Source organism: Camelus dromedarius, chromosome 7 (assembly GCF_036321535.1).
Source record: "Camelus dromedarius isolate mCamDro1 chromosome 7, mCamDro1.pat, whole genome shotgun sequence".
Classification (NCBI taxonomy): Eukaryota; Metazoa; Chordata; class Mammalia; order Artiodactyla; family Camelidae; genus Camelus; species Camelus dromedarius.
The window spans coordinates 75,045,592-75,070,227 of record NC_087442.1 but is presented as its reverse complement, the minus strand read 5'-3'; the positions used below and the strand labels follow the sequence as shown (position 1 = coordinate 75,070,227).

At 35.8% G+C, this 24,636-nt stretch overlaps 1 protein-coding gene across 1 annotated transcript in view; it reads left to right on the top strand.

The window, feature by feature from the left end:
* RELN (reelin) overlaps positions 1 to 24,636 on the top strand; it is a 444,598-nt gene that overhangs the window by 299,242 nt on the left and 120,720 nt on the right. Inside the window, exons 18-20 of the mRNA XM_031455857.2 lie at positions 3,499 to 3,732; positions 4,399 to 4,560; positions 8,794 to 9,030. Of these exons, the coding sequence (XP_031311717.2) occupies positions 3,499 to 3,732; positions 4,399 to 4,560; positions 8,794 to 9,030 (633 nt within the window). The remainder of the gene's footprint in view (positions 1 to 3,498; positions 3,733 to 4,398; positions 4,561 to 8,793; positions 9,031 to 24,636) is intronic.

Below are 24,636 nucleotides of genomic sequence, written 5' to 3'. Positions count from 1 at the left end.
TTTGGGTCTTCAAACTAATGTATAAAGAATTTTAAATAATAATGACATTGAACATAAAGTATGAAATTACACGTAAATAATGTAATAGTATAGTATCTAGTGACCACCAGAACATTGTTATATTTATAGCAAGAATAGATATTCATATTTATTGTCATTCCCATATAATATTTAATTATAAAATAACCTGAGAATTCCTAAAACTACAGTCTTTGTTATATAGATAAGTTTTCAACAACACATCGTCTAGTCTGTGTCTTCTTGTCCTCCAAACAAAAAAGAGTAATTAATTAATTACCCAGTTAAATAATTAATTAATGGGAAGACCATTCAAGGGCTTTGAACCTGATCATTTGGAAATTATACGTATGAGGTCCTTCTTTTCCTTAGACCCCTCCCAGGGGTACGTGTCCCAACTCAATGACTTTTTTTCCATCCTACCCAGTTACATGACAATCTTTCTTGCAACCTTGGTTGTACAGGAGTTCTTCTGCCAGTTTCCAGTTAGTTTTCCATGAGAATTGTTCCACATATAGATGTATTTTTGATGTGTTTGTGGGCGGAGGTGAGCTCCAAGTCCTCTCACTCTGCCATCTTGAGCCTCAGGTTAACTTTTTAACTATATTTCAATGATTTTAATTAACAAAAAAACCACCGTGCACAATGCACATGTTTTATATGTATGTAAAGAAATGAAAAGTCCTATTCATATCTCAAAACTGAGTAAGTATCTCTATACTTTTTAATAAAACTACCAGCTCCCCACCAGAAACACTGACTCATTAGATCTATGAAACATCAGCTGGTGTTTTCCTCAAGGTGTTATCTTCATTCATTCATTATCTGTAACCGGGTCATCCTGTTACTTAGTGCTTTTTAAATAAGGTTAACCCAAAGAAACCAGACATTTTTGTAATTCCTGAAGTTGTCCTGAAAAGTTTTGAAAACAAATTATCCAAAGTGACAGCTACATTTATTAATAAAAATAGAAAGTGCTGGTTCTAAAAGCCCTACCTGTAATTACAGTAGTTGTACTTCCTGCTTCATTCTTCTGTGTACATGATCTCTGTTAGCATTAAGTGGTTTAGTTAAGGCAACCATCTGTGTCCCCTCTGATGGCTGCAAACAGAAATCCGAATGGCAGTTTTATGCCTTTGGGCATCTGGGTTTTTTTGACACTATACATTACCCTGAATAATAATAACCTTTTCCTCCTTCTGAGGCTTTGCAAAATAGTGTCACCAGTTGGAACTTTAGTTTTTTACCTATTTCTGACAATGTTTTATGTAATATTCATTGGCCTTGTTCCTTTGCGACTGGGCTAAATGTTTGGCCCCTGCCTCCTCTTCCAGCAATATGTGCCGTGTCCAGTTTGAGCAAAATTCCACAGGAAAGTAATTCATATTCACTACCACTTAGTTCCTTTAAACAGACCCTTGAATTTGGGCCTCTGCAGCTGTTTTTCTCCCTACATTGCTCCCTTAGTTTCTACTATTATTTGCTACCAGGATTCCACCCCTCCTGCTTTCTAATACTTTCTTGCCTGGTTTCTAAACTGACAACTTTTTATCCTGATAAGCTCATTTCTATTAGAGATGCTCATGAGAAGGACAGAGAATATCAGAAACTTTCCTGCACAAGCGTCATTCTTGTGTCTTAACAATGGAGCCTTTCTCCCTGATGTACCGGGTGACCATAATTCTACAGATACATATAAGAGTGGGTAGTTGAACCAGTAGGGGACAGATTTGGAGTCCAAAGAGCCATTCACGTCATTCCTGAAATCGCCAGTGTTTGCCAGCGCACTGTTTTGTTGCAATACAAAGGCTAAAAGGTACAAATATTTATGAGTGGAATCCTTACCAAGCATTCTGTCCCAATTGTTTACCTTTTGATTAAAAGTACATTTTCAAAATGTGAACTGACTCCATTGTGAGTCTTCTCTAAATGATCGCGTTTCCCTCAGTCACTAGTCTGAAGAAGACACATTTAATAAACAGATATGCATTTGCCCTGAAAAGCACTCTGGCAATAAATAGTCTTGTTTGGGACACTAATTCCAGTTGGTGGCCATGGTAAACCATATTGTTTCCCAATGTTAAAATGTGTCCTCTTTAGCTGATTTTTTTATCCTTTTTAGAAACTGCTTGGCTATTCAGAGTCTGACTAAGTCAAGGGGATGACATGTGAAAGAAGCTAACTGTTTGAGGCTTATTTACATGCTCCGTAAATATTGGTTTCCGTTCCCACTCCCATCCCTAATGCCAAGACATCCTCAACTTCATGCAACAGTAGTTCTTGGCTTTTTAGGGTGCAGGCTCTTCAATAATATGTTGATAACTATGAACCTCCCCAAGAATACCCAATACACATAAAAATTGGCATTTGATTTCAGGACATTCACACACTCCATGGACCCTCTGTGAGGCCAGCATAGTTCCCAGTTTCAGCACTAATGCTAAAGAAGTAGCCTCACGAGTTGTGCCAAAAGATCACTTCAGTGGTACACTTACTTTGTAAAAGGCTTATTTCAGATTTTAAGAAGTTTTGAATGCTTAGATGAGAACCCTGCCACCCCACCAGAAAGACACCAGTTTAATTTTATAATGGGCAACATAGTAAATATAGTGACAAAGAAATGGTGCAGTAAAAATAAAGAATTTGAAGCTAATTCCTGATGAGTAGATTCCTTAAAATATAAGAAGTTTCTGATATTCAATTATTAAGTCACCTCTGGTGAGTTTTCTCACTGACGGAGCTCCATATGTATTCTAGTCAGCTAACATAAATACAGCACATTCTTACATGGCTGCACGCAGGTGGTTGTGTGTGGTGCATGGGTTTTTTTCTTTTCTTTTCTCTTTTTCTTGAAGCATTGCTAATGTGGGATTCCACTGAGAGACAACACAGTTCTGCTAAGGACATCTATCTAGGTCAAGGGTGTATGCATTCTCTTCACAGTTCCAATCTAGTTGGAAATAAAGATAGATTTATGTTCCCATCTTTTCCAAATATTTCCAATAATTACTGTCAAAAACATAACATATATGTTTATGTTTGTTCTAGGGATCTTATGGAAATACAATCTTATAGAAGTATTTATTTATGCTGTTTCTTTTACAAACTTAATGAAAATTATAATGAATAAAATTGTATGCATATAATATATACCTTTTACAAAAATTTTAAGTTGGAAATATGCACGAATGCTGGTGCATTTGCAGATGAATTACTGGCATTGGTTGAAGGTGAGTACTGAATTATTGTTTTAATCATAAGCTTTTTACAGCAGGACTGTGCAAAGATTGTATTCTTCTGGAATATTTACAGTCAATTCTCCCATATCCAGTCTTAGACTCAGTATTCTCCAAAGGCTAATGAGACTTGTTTACCATTCAGTCAAATCCTGGCCTCTGGACATCCTCCTCCGCGAAGTATGTTCAGGAATCTCTGAAGGGACCAACAGTTTAAGATTTAATTTCTTGGTTTCTCTTTCAGATGTGATCCTGGATTTTCCGGCCCAGCTTGTGAGATGGCATCCCAGACATTCCCCATGTTTATTTCTGAAAGCTTTGGCAGTTCCAGGCTCTCCTCTTACCATAACTTTTACTCTATCCGTGGTGCTGAAGTCAGCTTTGGCTGTGGTGTCTTGGCCAGTGGTAAGGCCCTGGTTTTCAACAAAGATGGGAGGCGTCAGCTAATTACATCTTTCCTTGACAGCTCACAATCCAGGTGAGTTACAGCATGCTGGAAATACATACAGAAACCAGATAACAATGATCAAATTCAGATATATTAATTTTCTGGGTTTTTTTCTTTTTTGCTAATACATATATTTTCCAATTTTTAACCAGGATGAGAGGAAGTTTATTGTTTATATAGGTTAACTTGCCCTAATTTTTAATGAATTACAAGTCTCACTAATGACTTTAAGATACTAACTACTGACTAGATTTTTTTTAAAATATGAAATGTTAGCATCAAAACTGTTCTTAAGCCAAGGACTAATTAATTATTTATGTGGTTTTATTTATTTGACAGCTTGCTGAGGCTGATTAGATTTACTTTACATCTTCCCTTCCCCCAGTACGTAATAAATAATTCAGCAAAAGGATGATTGGCATTTTAAGTGTATGTACACAAGTACGTAGTACACAAAAAAGCATAAACATAGTTGTACTTGTATAGATATATCTATCTATAAAACACGTGCAATGACCTCATCTTCTACACATACTCATACATCTCACATTGAAATTACTTACATTTTATGAAGAGAGATGAATAGAAACCTACAGCTTTTGGGTATTTAAATTTGTTCAAAATTCTTTAAAAGCTAAAATGAATGTTATGATTAAAAATGTTTATGCACACTAATTATAGATAATTCATGTCTAGGTTTCTGCAGTTCACGTTGAGACTGGGGAGCAAGTCTGTTCTGAGCACATGCAGAGCCCCTGACCAGCCTGGGGAAGGTGTTTTATTGCATTATTCTTATGATAATGGGATAACATGGAAACTCTTGGAGCATTATTCATATCTCAACTATCATGAGCCCAGGTATGTTGGAAAGCATTTGGAAAATGGATAGGGTGATATCTCCTTCCTGGGGAAATCATCATTCAAGTGGTATGAGTCCAGATACTTTTCCAATGAGGACAAAGATTAATGCATCTTGCAATGAAAAACTAGAAAGCTACATTCTTCTAATCCATTTGTCCTACTGACTTTAATAATTTGAATTAATTTTTTCTCATATTCTGAAATGTGCATCTAAGGGAAATATTTTGATGCTTTGGAAAGAGAAAAATAGTTAATACTATTTTCCTTGTTCAACTGTAGTGCAAACTATTAGATATGATTTTAATATAGTACTAAATTATCAATGCTATTGACAAATATTTGTTAGCAATATATAATAATATATTACAACAAACTTCATGAGATAATAACTCATACAATCTGATAGCCGGGATATTTTTTAAATTTTCATAAAATATAATTAACTATTGAGTACAAAGAAATTTTTCTAGCATTTATAGAGTCCCTGGCAAAGATGGAGTGTGAGGCTACATTTAAAGCCCTTTCTTCAGGCCACTTCTTTTTTCCTTTGGCTTATGTATTTCATAATCTATTGTCACAATTGTGAGATTTAAGTTTTACTGGAAGCAGGGCCATCCTTCAGTGTTGGGAGGTTGTTAATCATCATTTATGATTTTCGGAAGCGTCCAAAGAATCCTCTTCTTTCCTAGAATGCTTACTGATCTGCTCACTGAAATTCCTTTAAAATAGCAAGAGAAGAGGAGGATGGGGAAGTTAAAATACCACTAGAGGAGGTAACACTGTGGACACGGATGTTTGCCGTAGCATCATGGCAAAAAGACAGGGGCACTGATGATAAACTTTATATACTTTAAATTTTTGCCTAGGGCTATACTTATATTTAAGTATTTGCAAATAGATGAGAACTTTTATTTTCATTAGAAAATGAAGTAGCATATGACAGAGATAATAGTTAACTATTATGAGTGATAAATATTCTATGTTATAAAATGTAAGAATGCACCAGATGCGTTGAGTCTTTTCCCTGTATGGGTAAATATGAGGCTAAACTCAACTTTCTCACTCGGTAGAGACGTATGAAACCTAGGGTAACGTTTCATAGACTCTCCATGGTAAGTAGTAAAGGAAAATTAAGAAAAAATCAAGCTGATAATAATAATGATGAAAACATGAAAAAAATCATTGTTCTAATTTAAATTGGCCCAAAACACAATTTTTCTAACAAGGATGGACAGCTTCAAAATTTAGTAATCAGTCTGTATCATGAAATTTAATTAATTTTTGTTGGTATGAAAAATAATTACACATTTAATGTGCTATTGCAAAGGTGCACTTAATCTTGCCTGCGATTTGACAGCAACATTTTTCTTCTAAGAAGAATCAAGGTGGCTTTTCAGCATTAGGTATGTGTACAGCTTGAAAGATTAAGATCAGAGTGGAGATTTTTTTAAAAGGACAACTTGGTAGTGACACTAAGATTTCTTTCATTTTATATATATTGCCTCTGTCCAAGAGACTCTTCCTTCCTCCCTCTCTCTTATAAATATTAATAAAAGGTGACACGGCAAAAGTAGAATTTGATATATCCTAGACACTAAATTGTATTTTATATGCTAAATAATACCAACCATGTAAACTCTCCATAGGACAGTTAATTATATCTTGATGCCTTTAGCCATTTGCTGTGTTTTCTTCAGTATAAATTGCTGCTCTTAATTGCTGTGAATTCTATATTGTTCCTTTCTGCGATGGTTGTTCGAAAATGAAGTGTGAGCCATAAATTAAATATGCTAGTTGGCTAAGTACTGTTATTCCTAGCTGATTTCTAATATTTTGCTTACCTGTGAATCACTCAATGAAAGAATTCTATATACTTGTTATTTATAATAATTAATGTCTATAAATATACCTAAGTTAATCTTTTAATTCTAACTGACTAGAATGTCTCATAAACTAATTGGTATTTTTCTTAATGTAAAACTTTATATTGCAGGTGAGATTATAATTATTCTAGATTTTTCTTAATTATAGGGCTTGTTTTTTATTCTAAAATTATTATGAAGTCTAATTGTACTTTATTTTTCACTTGATGACTGTATTTGATGAGAAGAAATCCATGAGCTTAGTAACTATCCAAAAAAAGAAGATTGAGACAAAAAGTCAACCTGAGTCCCTGGGTTCTCATCTAGGACTGTTCTGCCCAAATGGTTCCATAGCTGTTCTGACCAGCCACTGTGATATGCATAGCGTGGGAAAAGCAGAGACTCTCACTGCACCCCGGGGTGTAACGCAGAGGTCAAGAACACAAACTCTAGAGCCATGCTCACTAGATCCATAGCCTGGCATTGTCACTTAAAAACTGCCTATGAGAGACCATCTAACCTCCTTGTGCCTCTATATTGGAATCTCTTTCAGGGTATACTGATATGTTCTTCATTCATGCTGCAAGAATTTATTAAGTCCTTTTTATGTGTCAGATACTCACGTAGGTGCTACAACACAAGTGAGAAACAGAAAAAGTCTCTGACTTTGCTGGAAGGGTAGTATTATCCCAGTTTTGCAGGTGGAGATGCTGAGGCACATCAAAGTTAAATATCTTCCCTGCAGTGGCAAAGTTATCAACCATTAGGGGTCAAATGGGGACTTTAACCTGGGAGTCTGATTACAGACCCACAGTCGTAACATCTCTCTGCTGGGGAAAATAGTGATCACTTCAATTACTGTTATCACACACTTTGTTTTCCGTTAAAGTTGCCCAGCAAAGTCTTCTCAGTCGTTATTTTTAAAAATTATATTTATTTTCATCAGAGAGAATAATAACTGCTTTTAAAACTATTAATATAAAAGAAAATTATAATTTCCTAATAACATAATGCTAAGTAAATTATTAAATTAATGCATGTTTTCATTGTTGAGCCAATTTGACTATAGTTTTATTTTTTATTTCATTATATACTTAATATGTTAATATGAGTAATGTACTATTTAATTATTTAATAAACAAATAAATATTTAGAAAAATAAAGTGAAAATTACTAAAGTACCTCAGTTAACTGAATTTGACTCTTTTCTTTTAATAAATTCACATTGGTAAAGATAATCAGCACAAATTGTGGAAAATATTTGAAAACCATAAATATAGTATTGCTGTGTCTTTCTAGTTTATGAAATGTTTTTAAATTTCTATTTCTATATTTGAACATTGATTTTTCATAGTTGAAAAAGTATGTTTTCTCACATTGCAAAAAGTCCTACCAGTTTTTTACTGTTTGTATAATCAGTGTCGGTAGTCATGTTATTCCAACTCATATTTTCATATAAAAATTATTTAAAGAGAAAATAGAGTTTATTTTTAATAACTTTCAGTATGTAAAAAATTACATTTTCAAGATGTGATTTAACATTTCTTTGTGCAATGACTAAAGGTGAACATAATACAAATAGGAAAATCAATCTAATTTCTCAGTAAATCCAGTCTTAGACATTGAAGTTTTGAAATAATTTGTTTCTAAGTTATCCTACTGGTCATCTCGTCTTAGAGAGTTTTTCTTTACTCACTAGGAAAAAGATTCAGTCCCTTCAGTGTGCGTTTACTGCAAACACCTCTCCTGGTGTTTAATTGTGCACTGATGGAGATAAATGTTCCATTTGCCATTTGCTTCACATCTCACCTTGTATATGGATGTGAGCAGCATGGTGCTGTGATTTATGGAGCTTTCAAGCAGATGTTATTGCAGTGACAATTAATGTACGGTTCCTGCTGCTGTGTACAATGATTGCTTCTGGAAATTAGATATTATTCTTAATTTTCTTCCTCATTTGTCAGATTGTTGTCATAGCCACCATGACACAGCAAGTGACCTCGCACACTATGCTAAACTCATGGGAATGAGGAAGTGCCATGGTTCCAACCAGCCCAAAACTATGATATGTGTAACAAGCTGCCTGAGATCCTTTACCAGGCTTTAGGCAAATCCTGCCATGTTGACAACTATGTTTTATTGAGTTTGCTTTTCTAACAGCAGCTGAATGAAAGCAAAGTCACATTTTTGGATGTGTTGAAAAGACTTTGTTGGAGTCAGACAGGAAATTGAAAACCTCGAGAATGTTTGTCATAATGGAAGAATTAATTTTTTAATGATACTGCAGAAAAAAACGATCCTGCTATAAATGTTTACATTTTAAGATAATCAAAGTAATCTGAATTTTTACTTCTATTTTCTCCTTTAGAATAATCTCTGTAGAATTACCAGATGATGCAAGACAGTTTGGGATTCAGTTCAGATGGTGGCAACCATATCATTCTTCCCAGGGAGAGGATGTATGGGCCATTGATGAGATTATCATGACATCCGTACTTTTCAACAGCATTAGTCTTGACTTTACCAATCTTGTGGAAGTCACTCAATCTCTGGGATTCTACCTTGGAAATGTTCAGCCATACTGTGGCCATGACTGGACCCTTTGGTAAGGATTTTATCTTTGTTCTTGTTGTTGCTGTTACAATTTGCATTAAGGATTGGAACCCAAGGATGATCTTCTAGTACATCCAACACTTAGTCATTTGTTGACAAATATTTATTGAATGTGGACCATTTAAAAAGTCATTATTATGTCTATAAGTAAGTTATCTTGGGAAGGAGGACTGAAAATAAAATACTGATAGATTTAAATGCATATAAAATTTCACCATATTTACTAATCTCAAATACTCCCCCCAATACATATTAAAACCCTCTTCAAAAAGTGTTAATAACTGAAGCAACTAACATAGTCTTCCTTCGTGGAGGCCCCGCCATTATCACAGTGCAAAGTGAAATCATTCTAATGACGATTTTAATAAAATTGCTCATGAGTAGTTTTATTTTCATGCTCTTACATAAAGCCCAAGAAGTTTTTCCATCCCTGATTTTTTTAACTAAGATCTCGTTTTTAATCCATTTTATCAAGCAGTATTGGACCAGTGACTTGTATAGTTGACATCAGTGGGGTTTCAAGATTGTAGGCTCTCCTAGTCAAGATACCTTTCATTCTTAGACTTTTTTTTTCTCCCTGTGGTCATATGCAAACTTAATTATACATTAAGAAGTAAAAAATTTAAGACTATGATAAGGACTTCAAGAATATCAGTAGGATGACACAATTGTGATTAACTAGAGTCAGGAGGTGGCAACTTCAGATAGGGAGGAGGAGGCTGTTCAGATAGTTCAGAGAGTGGATATGGTGCGTTTCACTGATTGAAAAGTGGAAGAATGGGAAGCTTCAGGCACATGAAGACTGAAGGAAGAGCATTCAACTGCAGGAAACTTGGTGGTGCCAAGACTTCCAAAGTGAGAGTGATGGGTTAGTTCCCATGGCATGTTCAAAAACCATGAAAGGGGCCATTGGTGCTGGAGCCTAGGTAAGGAGGGAGCGAATGTTAAAAATGGAAGCCAAGAGATATGCAGGAGGCCAGATCATGTAGGACTTTCTAGGCCCAATGATCCCAGATTAAAAGTCAGCTCTGTGTAATTTCAAAACCCACAGCCTTCACCACTGTGCATGCTGCCCCTCTCTGGGTTCCTTAGAACTTTAAGCATGATTGAGGAATAATTTTCTAAGAGACTTTCACTTTCTATTGAGTCACGGTCAGACCAATTTAATTTCTCCAGATGAATCTTGCCAAAAGCTATTCTCTGCAATTGTCTCCAGAGAGCATATCATAAATGACCCATCAGTGACCTTATCATAATTAGAGGTAAATTTTACACATCATTGCACAGAAAATTACCTTTGATGGGAATTGTGCATGGACAGTCACATCTCACACACAGCAGGCTAAAATTCTAGCATCAAAATGACAGCTAATGGAACAGAAGTACAGCTGATCACTTTTGTTGCGAGCACCACTGTCGACTGGATAGAGTGAAATTTCTATATGAGAGAGTATGAAAGGTTATATTGTGTGTTTCCAAGTTGATAGCCTCAAATGCTCATATTTATGCATGTTCTTTCTTACTCCCAGAGTCTTCAAAGAAAATAAAGGAGTGAAGCAAATAAGATACAAAGATGTAAAGCAAAATGAGATTTTGGAATTTTATGATTCTGAAATTTTCAATTGACCTGAGTTAACAATAATCCAAACTGGTCATGTACCGTAAATTATATCCCTGAAGTTCATGTAGCAGTTATTCTTTCCAGCACTTTGAGTACAACAAAGAATCATATCATGAATGCAAGTCCTGTATCGTGTTTATTTTTTCATAAATAGTTAACATCTGCTCAGATAAACTCCAAAGTTGCTGAGCATTTTAATTTAACACTTGGGTTGAATGCATGATAACAGCAGTTTAATTTCTGTGCTTTGATCAAAACTCTAAGAACAATATCCTTTCACAGAAGTCTGATGAATATTCTTAACCCACCACTGCTTTAATTGGTGGAGATACATTTACTCTGTGAAAGTACAATCACAATAATTATAGAAGACTATAAGAAAATATAAATAATTGTGCAATCCCCATGGGCACCTTGAGCAGCACCATGGGAGTTTTATTAACAAGCACATGTGAGCAATCAGATTTGACTTTATGATCTTCTCTGAAACAAAAAGGAGTTGTCTTGGTTATAAAACAACAGAGAGTATACGCTGGTGGTGATAATGAGACTAGAGAGATACGTTATTCACTTTAATAAGGACATGAAAAATGCTCTCTGCTCATTAAAACGAAACAACATGGAAGATCTCAAACTGTTCCCATTTTCTTAGCCAATGAATCAGAATAAAGCCCCTTTTAATGACACCATTTTCTTTCTGCTGCTCTTGAGGAATATACGGTCCAAATTCAACGTGAACTCACTTTAGCAATGTTTTTCAGAAACACTTACTACAATATTGAAATTCAAATGATGATATTGACCAACTATTTATCATAACTTCCTAGACCTAAAACAAGTTGTTTTTTTTTTAATGTAAAACCTTTGGTGCATATTATCTTATTAAATAAAAATTCTTTGAACATGTTCAAATATGTGGCCTCTGCCCTTCAGTGACCTTGTTTCTCTCAAGGGAAATTTTGAAATGTATACATGTTCTCTACAAATGGCTGGTGTTAAATTAATTATCGTTGGCTTTTCCCAGCTGTGAGTTCATTTGGTTCTCATTTTCTAGCTCATGACTTTCCATGAGCATGGATTGTTGTTACTGAGAGTGTTCTCCAGGGAAAACTTGGACAATTGCTTTTTCATTAGAAGAACTACAGTCAATATGCTATAAATCACTTTACAGTGTGTCATCTTAGAGCACGTTTTCCATGGGGAAATGAGTTGCTTTTAATTATTTGTAGTATTTTCCTTTCTTCCAGACGTAGTGTCTGATATCCAAACCTCTGTCTGCTTTATGTTTTAAAAATTGTCTTTAAAACCTCTTCCATATAGTTTAAGATCACTAAGGGAATTACTTTAATTGAGGTTTATTGAGGATTATTTGACTAATACTATTAGTGATACTACCAAGGGACATTTACATTCTTCTGTCTTATCTAGTAGACTAGTTAAGTATGCAGGAGGGAAGGATGTTGCTTTCATATTATGTGGACTTTTGATTTAAAAATGTGTAAAAATGTGAGGGGATGGTCACTACAGCATGTTAGAATTGGCAGTTGGTTTTAGTAGGAGAGATAAAGGGTTTTCCAGATAAGCAAAGGCTAATGGAGTTAGTTCAGCACCACTAGATGGGCCTTACAAGGAACAGGTTAAAAGGATACCTTCAATCTAGAACAAAAGGGTGCTAATTAGTAACAGGAAAACGTATGAAAGTATAACTCTCACTGGTAAAGGTAAACACATAGTTAAAATCAGAATGCTCTAATGTTGCAGTGGTGGTGGGTAAACCACCTAAAAATCTAGTCTGAAGGTTAAAAGTCAAAAGCAGTAAAAATAACTACAACTACAATAATTTGTTAATGGATAGACAATATTTTAAAAGATGTAAATTATGACATCAAAAACATGAAACTTGGTGGGAGGTTAAAATATAGGGCTTTAGTATTCATTTGACTTAAGTTGTTATCAGCTTAAAATAGACTGTCATAAGATATTTTATATAAACCTCATGGTAATCACAAAGCAAAAGCCCAGAGTAGATACACAAAAAATAAAGAGAAAGGAATCTAATACACCACTAGAGAAAATCATCAAATCACAAAGGAAAACAGCAAGAGAAGAAAGGAACAGAGGAATTACAGAACAGCCAGAAAACAATTAACAACATGGCAGTAATAAGTCCATATCTATCAAAAATTACTTTAAATGTAAATGGACTGAATTCTCTAATCAAAAGTCATAGAGTGGCTGAATGGATTAAAAAACAAGAACCTGCCTATAAGAGTCTCACTTCAGCTTTAAGACCACATACAAACTCAAAATAAAGGAATGGAAAAAGATATTCCATACAGACAGAAGCCAAAAGAAAGCAGAAGTAGCTAGACATAATAGACTTTAAGACATAGACTGTAATAAGAGATGAAGAAGGGCATTACATAATGATAAGGGGGACAGTCCAGCAAGACATTTGCAAATATTTATGCACCCAACATAAGAGCACCTAAATACACAAAGCAAATATTTACAGACTTGAAGGGAGAAATCAACAGCAATACTAGGAGGGACTCAATACCCCACTTTCAACAGTGGTTCCAGACAGAAGATCAATCAGAAAGCATTGAACTTAAAAGACAAGTTAGACCAGATGGACTTAACAAACCTTTATAAATCATTACATCCAAAATCAGCAGAATACATATTCTTCTCAAGTGCACATAGAACATTCTCCAGGATAGATCATATGTTAGGCCACAAAAACGAATCTTAACAAATTTAAGAAGACTGAGGTCATATCAAGCAACTTTTCCAACCACAATGGTACAAAACTAGAAATCAATTACAAGAAGAAAACTAGAAAATCCACCAACCTGTGGAGAGTAAACAATGTGCTACCTAACAGTCAGTGGGTTAAGAAATCAAAAGATATCTTGAGACAAATGAAAATGGAAATACAACACAACAAAACATATGGAATGGAGCCAAAAGCAGTTCTAAGAGAGAAGTGCATAGTAATAAAGCCTACATTAGGAAACAAGAAAGTTCTCAAATGTAGCTTTACACTTCAAGGAACTGGGTAAAAAAGGACAAAATAAGTCCAAAGTTAGGAGAAGAAAGGAAATAACAAAGATCAGAGTGGAAATAAATGAAATAGAAGATAATAGATAAAATCAGTGAAAATGTAGATAATATCTTTAAAAGATACAGAAAAGATCAGTAAACTTAAGAGCCAGGTTTTGAGAAAAAAAAAATAGACAAACTGTTAGCTTGACTTACCAGGAAGAAAAGAGAGAAAACTCAAATAAAATCAGAAATGAAAAAGGAGACATTACCACTGAGACCACAGAAATACAAAGGATCATCAAGAGACTAATATGAACAGTTACATGCCAACAAATTGGACAACCTAAAAGAAATGGATAAATTCCTAGAAACATACGACCTACCAAGACTGCATCATGAAAAAACAGAAAATCTGAACAGACTGATAACTAGTACGGAGATTGAATTAGTAATCAGAAACCTCCCAGAAAACAAAAGCCTAAAACCAGAGGGCTTCACTGGTGAATTCTACTAGACATTCTAAGAATGAATAGCAATTCTTCTCAAACTCCTCCAAAAAGTAAAAGAGAAGGAACAACTTCAAAATTCATTTACAAGGCCAGCATTACTCTGACACCAAAACTAGGGAAGGATGCCATAAGAAAAGAAAATTACAGGCCAAGATTCCTGATGAACATAAATGCAAAAATCCTCAGCAAAAATACCAGCAAATCTAATTCAACAATACATTAAAAAAATATACACCGTGATGAAGTGGGATTAATCCCTGGAGACAAGGATGGTTCCATATGTGCAAATCAATCAAGTTGCATACCACATGAACAAAATGAAAGATAAAAATCATACGACCATCTCAATAGATGAAGAAAATTAAACTTCCATTTAGGATAAAAACTCTCAACAAAATAGGTATAAATGGAACGTACTGCAACATAATCAAGGCCATATGACAAGCCTACAGCTAATAACATCATGCTCAATAATGAGAAGCTGAAAGCATTTCTTGTAAGATCAGGAACTAGACAAGAATGCCCACTGTCACTACTTTTATTCAACACAGTCCTCAAGCTCCTAGCCAGAAAAATTAAGCAAGAAAATGAAATAAAAGTCTCCAAATCAGAAAGGAGGAAGTAAAACAGTCTCTTTTTGCAGATGATGATGTTCTATTACATATGGAAAACCTAAAGGTGCCACCAAAACTCTTAGAACTAATAAACAGATTCAGCAAAGTTGCAGAATATAAAATCAGTATGCAAAAAATCAATTACATTTCTATGCACTAACAATGAACTGCTAGAAAGAATAATTAAGAAAATAATTCCATTTATAACTGCATCAGAAAGAATAAAATACCTAGGAGTAAATTAAAGCAAGGAAGGTACTGAAAGATCTGTACACTGAAAACTGTAAGACATTGATGAAAGAAATTGTAGAAGACACAGGTAAATAGAAATATATTCTGTGCTCATGGATTGCAATGATTAATATTGTTATAATATCCCTACTGCCCATACTGTAATGTGCAATCTACAGATTCGATGCAATCCCCATCAAAATTCCAATGGCATTTTTTCACGGAAATAGAATGAACAATCCTCATATTTGTGTGGAACCAAGAAGACCTCACATAGGCAAAGCAGTCTTGAGAAGGAAGAACAAAGCAGGAGGAATCATGTTCCCTGATTTCAAACTGTATTAGAAAGCTGTAGTAATCAAAACAGTATTGTATTGGCATAAAAACAGACATGTAAATCAATAAAGAACAGAAAAGAGAGCCCCAAATAAAACAATGTATGTATGGTCAATTAGTTTTTAACAAACGAACCAAGAATGTCCAATAGAGAGAGGACAGTCTCTTCAATAAATGGTGTTTTCCAAACACCAAACAACCACACACAAAAGGAAAAAAACTGGACCTCTATCTTACATCATATGCAAAAATTAACTCAAAATGCATCAGAGACTTGAACATAGGACCTGAAGCCATAAAACTTCTAGAAGAAAACGTAGGCAGTGAGCTCCCTGACATCAGTCTTGGCAGTGATTTTTTGGATTTAGCACCAAAAGAAAGGCCACAAACAACCAACGAGCAGGACTATATTAAACTAGAAAGCTTATGCACAGCAAAGAAAACTATTAACAAAATGAAAAGGCAACATACAGAATGCAAGAAAACATTTACAAATCCTATATCTGAGGAGTTAATATCCAAAATATGTAAAGAACTCACACAACTCAACAACAAAAACAATCTGATTTTTAAAAATGAGCAGAGGATCTAAATAGACATTTTCCCAAAGAAGACATACAGATGACCAACAGGTACATGAAAAGGTGCTCAACATCACTAATCATCAGGAAAATGCAAATCAAAACCAGAATGAGATATTACCTCACACCTGTTAAGGTGGTTATTATCAAAAAGACAGGAAATAACAAGCATTTTCAAGGATGTGGAGAAAGGTGATCCCTTGTGCACTGTTGGTAGGAACATAAATTGGTGCAGCCACTATGGAAAACTGTATGGAGGTTCTTCAAAAAATTAAAAATAGATTTCATGTGATCCAGCAATTCTCCTTCTGGGTATATATCTGAAGTAAATTAAATCACTATCTTGAAAAGATATTTGTACACCACCCCCCACCCCACCACATATGAAGCAGCCTTATTTACAATAGCCAAGGTATGGAAACAATGTTAAGTGTCAACATGTGAATGGATAAAGAAAATGTGATACATACAATGGAATATTTTCAGCCATAAAAAAGAAGGAAATTCTACCATTTGCAACAGCATGTATGGCCCTTGAAAAAATCCATACTTACAGATACAGAGAACAGATTAGTGGTTGCCAAAGGTGGGGGTTGAGATTGGGCAAAATGAGTGAAGGTGGGCAAAATGAGTGAAGGTAGTCAAAAGACACAAACTTTTCACTTACAGATTAGTAAACTTGAGAATGTAATGTACAACATGATGACTATAGTTAACAATATTGTATATTTGGAAGTTGCTGAGAGAATAGATCTTCAAAGTTTTCATCAGGGGAAAGAAAATTTTCTAACTATGTGAACTGATGGATGTTAACTAAACTTATCAAAGTGATCATTTTGCAACATATACATATATCAAATAATTATGTTGTACAGCTAATTCAATGGCACATGGCAATTATATCTCAGTAAAACTGGAAAAATGTTTTAAAAAAAGATAAGATGAGATAAGAAAAGCTATAGTCTTTATCTTTAGTTGTGACTGAGGAAAAGCAGATTTAATTTTAAAAAGATTTATAAATAAGTGCAATGTGGAAGTGTTGAAAGGGTCTCCTAGTTACTTTCATAGGCATTAGAAATAGAAGTTCCATAACAGTTTTTAGAAAGAAAAATTTCCTAAAGGCAGTAGTGAAAGATGAAAGTAAAAGAGCAACAAGCAAGAAGTGAAATTACCTGTGAATGACAGAAGGCCTGAGGAAAGAGGGTAACATTGTGAGGTATGTAATGTTCGATGGGAGGATTTTGGAAGCCTAGTTTTTGACACCAGCCCCAGAGGACATGGTCAGCCCTGGAGATGTAGGAAAGCTGATTTGTAAAAGAAGGATACAGCTGCAAGGTGGATGGCCCACGTCAGAGGGAGTGGACAAACAGCTACGAGCTCAGAACATTCAAAAAGTGTATTTCGCATCTCCCAGGGCATCTATAAGCATGCACAATGAAAAAGAATTTGTATATTTTGAGAAGCAAGAGTTTCCTAGGGGAAAATCCCAGGCTAAAAGGATCCTAAAAGCCTATTTATCTCATAATACAAATTAAATACAATTCACTTGCAATAAGAGGTAGGAAACAGCACAGTGGCTCTATTCACAATTGAAGAAAATCAGTAATTTAGCATTATATAATAGTTATGCAGTAATATTGCAGAAGTGAATGGTGAATGAGACGTGCTGTACAAGAGGAGCTATAAAGTACTTCTTGCGGTACTTCTAGGTTAGAAGAACCATCAGGAATCAACAGAAATGTGCAGTAATGAATAACACAAAAAGATCTCTTAGCTGAACCTGAGAAACCCCTTCAGAACTCACGCTTTCACAAACCTGACATGCACCTGCGGGGACCTTCAAGCCCACAGGAGCATCTAATACACATTTAGCAAGCAATAGGCTGAACATTTTTTTTATGACATCTACCTTTTCTTCTGCTACCTTTTGGTTAATTTTTTAAAATAGGAATATGTTTTCAGGGTTGAAGAGTCAAGAGTTTTCTCTACATGCTGATCTTTATGTCTTTGGACTGTTCTTCTGAAACTAGTCAAGTAGGCTGCCTGATGCTAATACAAGAAATGTGTCAACGTCAACAAAAGAGAGGTTGGGTTAGTGCCCAGCTGAAACTTTGGACAGCCTTGATCCCTTAGGTTATAAGAAAAACAAATTCATGACTATCCCTTTATAAGATGAATCTACCTACAGAGTAAAAATAATAGCCAAGTAAATTCCTTTTGGATTTTTCTTTCATTGAACATCAACCTATATCTTATATAGAAATTTTAGCAATTGAACTAGTTTATTAATGAGCCTAGAGTATTCTTGGGATTATGTTTTTACAAAGACTATTAAAAAGATCAGTGAATCAACTCTAATTGTACTGCCGAAGGATGTCAGTTGAGATGAACTGGTTCCCAAGAGCCATTTCAACTACCATTTCACGGTAAGTGATTAGGAAGCTTAGCAGATAGACCAGGTAAATACACTGAGTGACAAGCTGAAAAATGGTATTATTTTCAACAACTTTGTGAAGAGAGTCTTTTCAGTACCCAGGCATGTCATGCCTCTATAAAATTGGCAGTATAATTTAATATACCCCCAAATAGATTTATAAATGACTTTCTAAAATAAAGTCAATTTATTAGGCTTTTTCATCATGAGGATTTCATTATGTGACATTTTTCATTTGTTGATAGACTAATTTATACATTCAACTGTTTATTGATTGCACTGTGGGCAGTGTTTGTGCTGTAGGAATAGCAGATGGTACTGGAGATAAAGATTGGAAAGCTCTTTGTTGGCGGAACTTAAATTTTAGAGGAAAAAAACGTAAGTGAACAAGGAAGCCAGTTTGTAATCATGTTCCATGTAGTGGTAAGTACCGTAAGCATAAAGGAATGGAGGGTTGGATGGCAGGAGTGGAGAGTGAGACTATTTTAGGTAAGATGTTTAGGGAAACCCTCCTGGGAGGCATTAGCCCTTCTAGGGAAGCCCTCCTGGGAGTGTAAAGACCAGAATAATGAGAAGGAGACACTCATGTGGAAATGTCCAGGAAAGCATTACAGACAGAGAGAACAGCAAGAACAAAGGCCTTGAGGCAGGCAAGGAACTGGATTATGTAGGGCCTCATAGAGCAACATGAAGATTTTGGATTTTATTCTAAGTGTTACAGGAATCCAGTAAATAATTTGAAGGAAAGGAGTGATGTAATCATACTTATATTTTAAAAATATTTGTAGCTGCTGTGTGAGAATAGACAGGGGGGTAATAGGAGAAACAATGGAAGGAGCTCAGCTCAGAGGCTGCATGTCACCCACATGTGTTTATGATGGTGCGAGGAATCGGCTGATGGCACTGGAGGAATGGACCCCCTGAAAGGTGGGAGGACAAAGGCTTAGAACCTGCTGAAAGAATGAATAATCTGGCTGTGGTCTAAGACTCATGTCCTGTTGATGTCCAGACATTTGACTTTTGAGTCATTTATTTCTCTCAAGTTCGATTTCCCTAAAAATCTCCCTTTGGACTAAGTAGCTGAGTGAGATTTCAGAAGTAAGAGAATGTAACACTAACCAGATTAACAAGAGAAATCCGCATTTCATGGTCTACAATTATGGTACATCTGGCTTGCTGAAACAAATATTAAATAGGCTGAGACAGTTACTTTCTACGGACAGTGGTTCACAGATCTCCGTGCTGGGTGCTTGGTGTCCTGGCCTGGTCAGCCCCTCCTGCCTCCCGGCCGTTCACTCAGTCCACCCCAGCCACCTCGTTCTCCCTGATCTCCTTCAGCAAGTCAGGCTCTTTCCTCCCCCAGCTCCTTTGCATTGCCTGTGCCATTAAGATCGTATAATCCAGCACTGGAAATTTTTAAACTTGTATTTGGGGCAGGGGTGTGTGTGACCTCCCTGAAAACAAAACATGACAAGAAATTGGGAGCAGGGGGATATTTACCACATAGATGGCAGACTGCATATCCCAGATATGTGAAGAACTTGTAAAATAAGCAAGGAAAAGATAAATCCCAATTTTAAAAAATGGGCAAAGTACATGAAAGAGCTATTCACACCCCAAAAAACTACAAATAACCAATAAACAGTTAACATGAATAGTATGTTAACTTATCTAGAAATCAAAGAAATGTAGATTAAAAGACTATGCATAGAGGAGCTAAAATGAAAAATATTGTCAGTGTTCAGTATTGATATGTGGTAAGAATTGGCAGCTCCGTCGTCATTAATGTTTTTGGTAAATGTGACTTGGTATAACCTTTTTGAAGGGCAACTTGGCACTAAGTGCCAACTTTTAAAATTTGCTTTGAACAAGCAGTTCTGCTTCTAGGAATTTGTTGTAAGAAAATAATTGGACAAGTACACAAAGACATACAAGGGTGCATATTATAGAAGCATTTTATAACAGAAAAATGGAAACAACCTCGAAAAATGTCCATAATTGGAGCTTGACTTTATTCATTAAAAAATGACATCTTACCATATTTTTTCAATATGAAACGATAGCAATGAAATAACTGTAGAAAGAGCAGAACTGTTACGACTCTATAATTATTTTTTAAAAGAAAGAAAAGTGAGTGTTTATGTGTGTGTATTTGTAAGATAAGAGAGTCTGGAAGTATTTATACCAAAATATTAGCAATGGTCATCTCTAGGTAGTAGAATTGTGAATTTTTACTTTAAAAAAAATGCTTCTATATTGTCAGATTGTTTTTTCCAGTAAGTGTAAATTTTATATAATTCACTAGAATAATATGGTTTTTTCTTTTTTGAGATATAATATTATAGAAATAAGAAGTGAGTTAAAATGCCACCTCTAATTCCACAATATCAACAAGCTTTTCTGTCAACTCTAGTAAACATTTATTTGATGATTACAAGAACAAACCTCCCAGAAGGATAGTATTAGAGAGGCTTCTAATATTGTCCTTCTGCAGATGAATTATATAACTTCTGCATAGTATCAGACCAAAAACAGCTTTGTGGTGGTCTTCTGTTTCTCTGAAAAATGAGTTCTGCGGGGCTGTTCTTTTCCGTGGGGTTCTTGAAAATAGTAAAACTCTGCTGAGGTTTCTAAGAAATGTAAATATTAGTGTAGTGTCTTCTCTTGTGGTCCATGGAGACTTCAGCCACATTGTCTTACTAACCAAACTATTCTTTTTTTATTTTTTTTAATTTATTTAAGTTATTGCAGCTGACAAGGGCTTAACTTTTAGAATATACAAACTATTCTTAAAGAGATGGATCAGTTGTCAAAAATGGCTCAGTCCCTAAGTGATTTGGCTGTTTTACATGAATTTGGTTTTAAGGGGCTTTGTGGCCCGAGTATTCTCCGGTTTACTTTAGTTATCTGTATCTGCCTTTCATATAAAAGAACCTTTTTTTTTTTTGGAGATGGGAGCAAGACTCTAGGGAAATGCAGAAAGAGCAATTTCTTTAAGTGAGGATAACCTCAAAACCTTGTCTGTGTTCTTCACAGCATTTTAGTAATTGTGATTTTGGAAAACTTGCCTTCTCTCCAGTAGAGAGACCTTACTGATGAGCTCATTTTATTTAACATTCTTTGCATGCCTTTGATGGCCGTGACATTGTGGGAAGGACATCAAAGTAGAACTCAGAACTCCTAGTTCCTAGCTTTTAAGTAACTGTGTGCCCCTCGGGGCCAGCAACTCAGCTTCTCAGTTTTCCTTCTCTGTAACACAACGTTAAGGATCCCTGATGTCTCCCAAGTAGCCTTGACTCAGAGGTCAAATGGAATAGACCAGCTGTTAGAAAACCACGATGTCTTGCATCAGTATCAGGTGCTTCTTGAGGTGCACGAGGCTCTGAATGCTTTAGGGGATGCAGAGATGAACAAGGTGTGACCTCTCCCTGTGGAGTGTCTTCCAGCCTGGTCAGGAAAACAGATCCTCAGCAATACATGAGGTTAAGCCGGGGAGGGGGAGGTGAAGGACCTATCCTGTGGACTAAGATCCAACTGTGGGGACTTGAGTTACGTGATGATGTCATCCGTTTACCAGGGTCATAACAAAGAGCCTGCTTAGCCTTCTCAGAGGTGGAAGTGGAAAGGCACAGGGAGGTAAGCTTGTCCTAATGGAAAAATATGTCCCCATTCTCTCATTAAATCTTATAATTAGATTCAGGATTTTTTAATTGTTCCTTTCTTTTTGAGGCACTCTTGCAAATCAAATGAATAATGCTAAACCTCCGATTCCTGATGCATTGTGTCTCCAGAATTTCTCCCCCAAATGCTGATGTGGACTTTTTTTTTTTTCCTGTTTCTATGATTGCAACAGAAAACTTTAGCTTCATTTTTGCCTCTATAAACATATCTTGACTTAGAGAAGCAGCAAAGAGGAACAGTTTTGTAAATTGAAGAATTGCAGTCTGTGAAATTCTCTCCCCTGAAACTCCAGCTGTGTATGAACATCAGAGTATTCAGGAGGAAAAAGCCATATCTAGTATCAATGGCTTTCAGCCAGTCTTGAATAAATCATAAATAATCGAGTGAACTTGTCCTATGAATGGTCGAGATTTTTAAGACACAGACATCTGTGCTTTTCGTGAGTTATTTTGCTTTAGATTAAGACATCAGAATAGGTTTCATTCAGGGCCATGAAGTATGGCAGGTGTATCAGAAATGCATTCAACTCTAGGTTACAACAAAAACAACCAGAAAAGACTGACCATGGCGTAAACAAAAGTGAAAAGGCTTATTTGTCACTTGTAATAAGCAATCCCAGGATTGGCAGTCCGGCACTGTTTGCACGGCTTAACAAGACCATCAGGGACCGATGCTTCCCCCCTCTTTCTACTCTGCCATCTCAGCAGAGAGAGCTCCAACTGTATGTTTGTTCCGTTACTGTCACAGGAAGGCTGCTGCCCTGTTAGGAAGGAAGGAAGACAGTAGGAGCAACAGGCAAAAGTCATGCTAGCCAAATCCATCTGTCTCTTTTTAAAAAATTATATTAAAGCTGAGTGAGTAAACCCACCTAGCATCTTTCCTTTACGTCCCATTGGTGAGAACTTACTTGTGGACATGGATACCCCCAGACCAATCACTGGAAGGTGACTGGGAAGGAGGGGCTGTGGGTGGAGCTGGATCCGCCTCCCCAACAATACAACTACCGGTGGAACAGATAGTCATGTTAAGTAAGAATTTTATTGTCACTGTTTAACTGTCCTCATTTAGCCTCTTAACTTGTCCTTTACTGTACTTTTTATCCTGTTTCTTTCTTGGTGTCTTGGCACCTTTAAAAGCTGTTATCAAGATAGCTTACTGAGCTCACACTTCTCAGATATGAAGGCTTCCTCTTTCCGACCAGGTTCATGGTTAACTTGTAACCATGTGAAAGTTAGATGCAGGCACTATTTGCAAAACGTAGCAGATTTTCTGTGTAGAATTTCCAGGACACTCAACCATCTCAGAAGGGAAGCGTTTAAAAGGAGCTAATTGTGAAAACAATCTTAAATTACTTAAGAAATGCTGGGGCAGAGAAACACTACATGTGACATGAGTGAGAAAGTTTTAGCACCTCTGTGTGGCTTGCAGACCCTTGAACCCGTGTGCTACCATGCACCGCATGGCTTTTTACCGGATGCCCAGGGTGTATACTGTGCCTTAAGGTAAACAGTTAAATGAAGCCTAGTTGGCTGCCTCGGATTACCTTTCTAATTAAGGGTACTACAAAGAGCATTTAACCCTTGAAGCTAAAAGCAGCAGTTATTTCTCACAAGGAGAAGTATTTGGGATTTTGTTCGTTTGTTGCCATTTTAAAAGACTGGAACTTATATAAATGAGTTGGTGGCTATACAGCTTACTGGTGTTTGTGTTCTATATTGATTTCTTTTATTTTGTAATATTGCTAAAAATTGCATTCTACAGCTTTCTGTTTTCTAGATTGTATCCTATATACCCTAACACATATCAGCAATCATGGTTTTATGTCTCTGTATCAGAGTATCACTGCATGGTAACTGAAAGTTAGTGATTTTTAAATTAACTATAAATGAAAATAATTCAAAAGGACAGTTTTTTCTCCATCTTAGAGTAATAGAAAGGCAGAGAGATAATGTCTTAGTTAAGAGGTTTTAAAGTCGGGCAAAGCTGATTTCTCATGGAGTCCCTACCATTTACTGTCCCCATTTTCTCGTTTGTTAACAAGAAGTAACTGTTCCCACCTCACAGAGTTATTGTAAAGATAGGACTAAGGAAGATAATGTGGGTGTTGTGCTTAGCACAGGCCAAACGCAGCAGCTGGTGGGCATCTTTATTAATAAACAAGTTGTGGCACTGGATTTGTAAGCCCAGTAGTGCTGAGTGTGACTTTTCCCTGCCTTTTGTCAACAGTACACTAAAGCAGAGATTGGGGCTCTTACACTTTATTCCTCTGTTTGTTGTCCAAGTGCAAAACCTTATCTCAAAACTTAAACAGTAATTAGTCATTGTCTGGAAAAAGCTTCTTACATTTTATAACCTTGAGCCCAAGCCCATGATGATCTTCCATATGAGCAATAGTCCATCTTGAAATAACATCTTAATCTCTGCAAGAAGCAAGTCAGAGTAGTGACTTCTTAGTTTGCTGATTCAGCAAAGGGGAAATAAGAAAAAAAAATTAAATGCCTCAAAGATTTCATGGAGTATTGCATGATCTCCTTTGTCTCTAC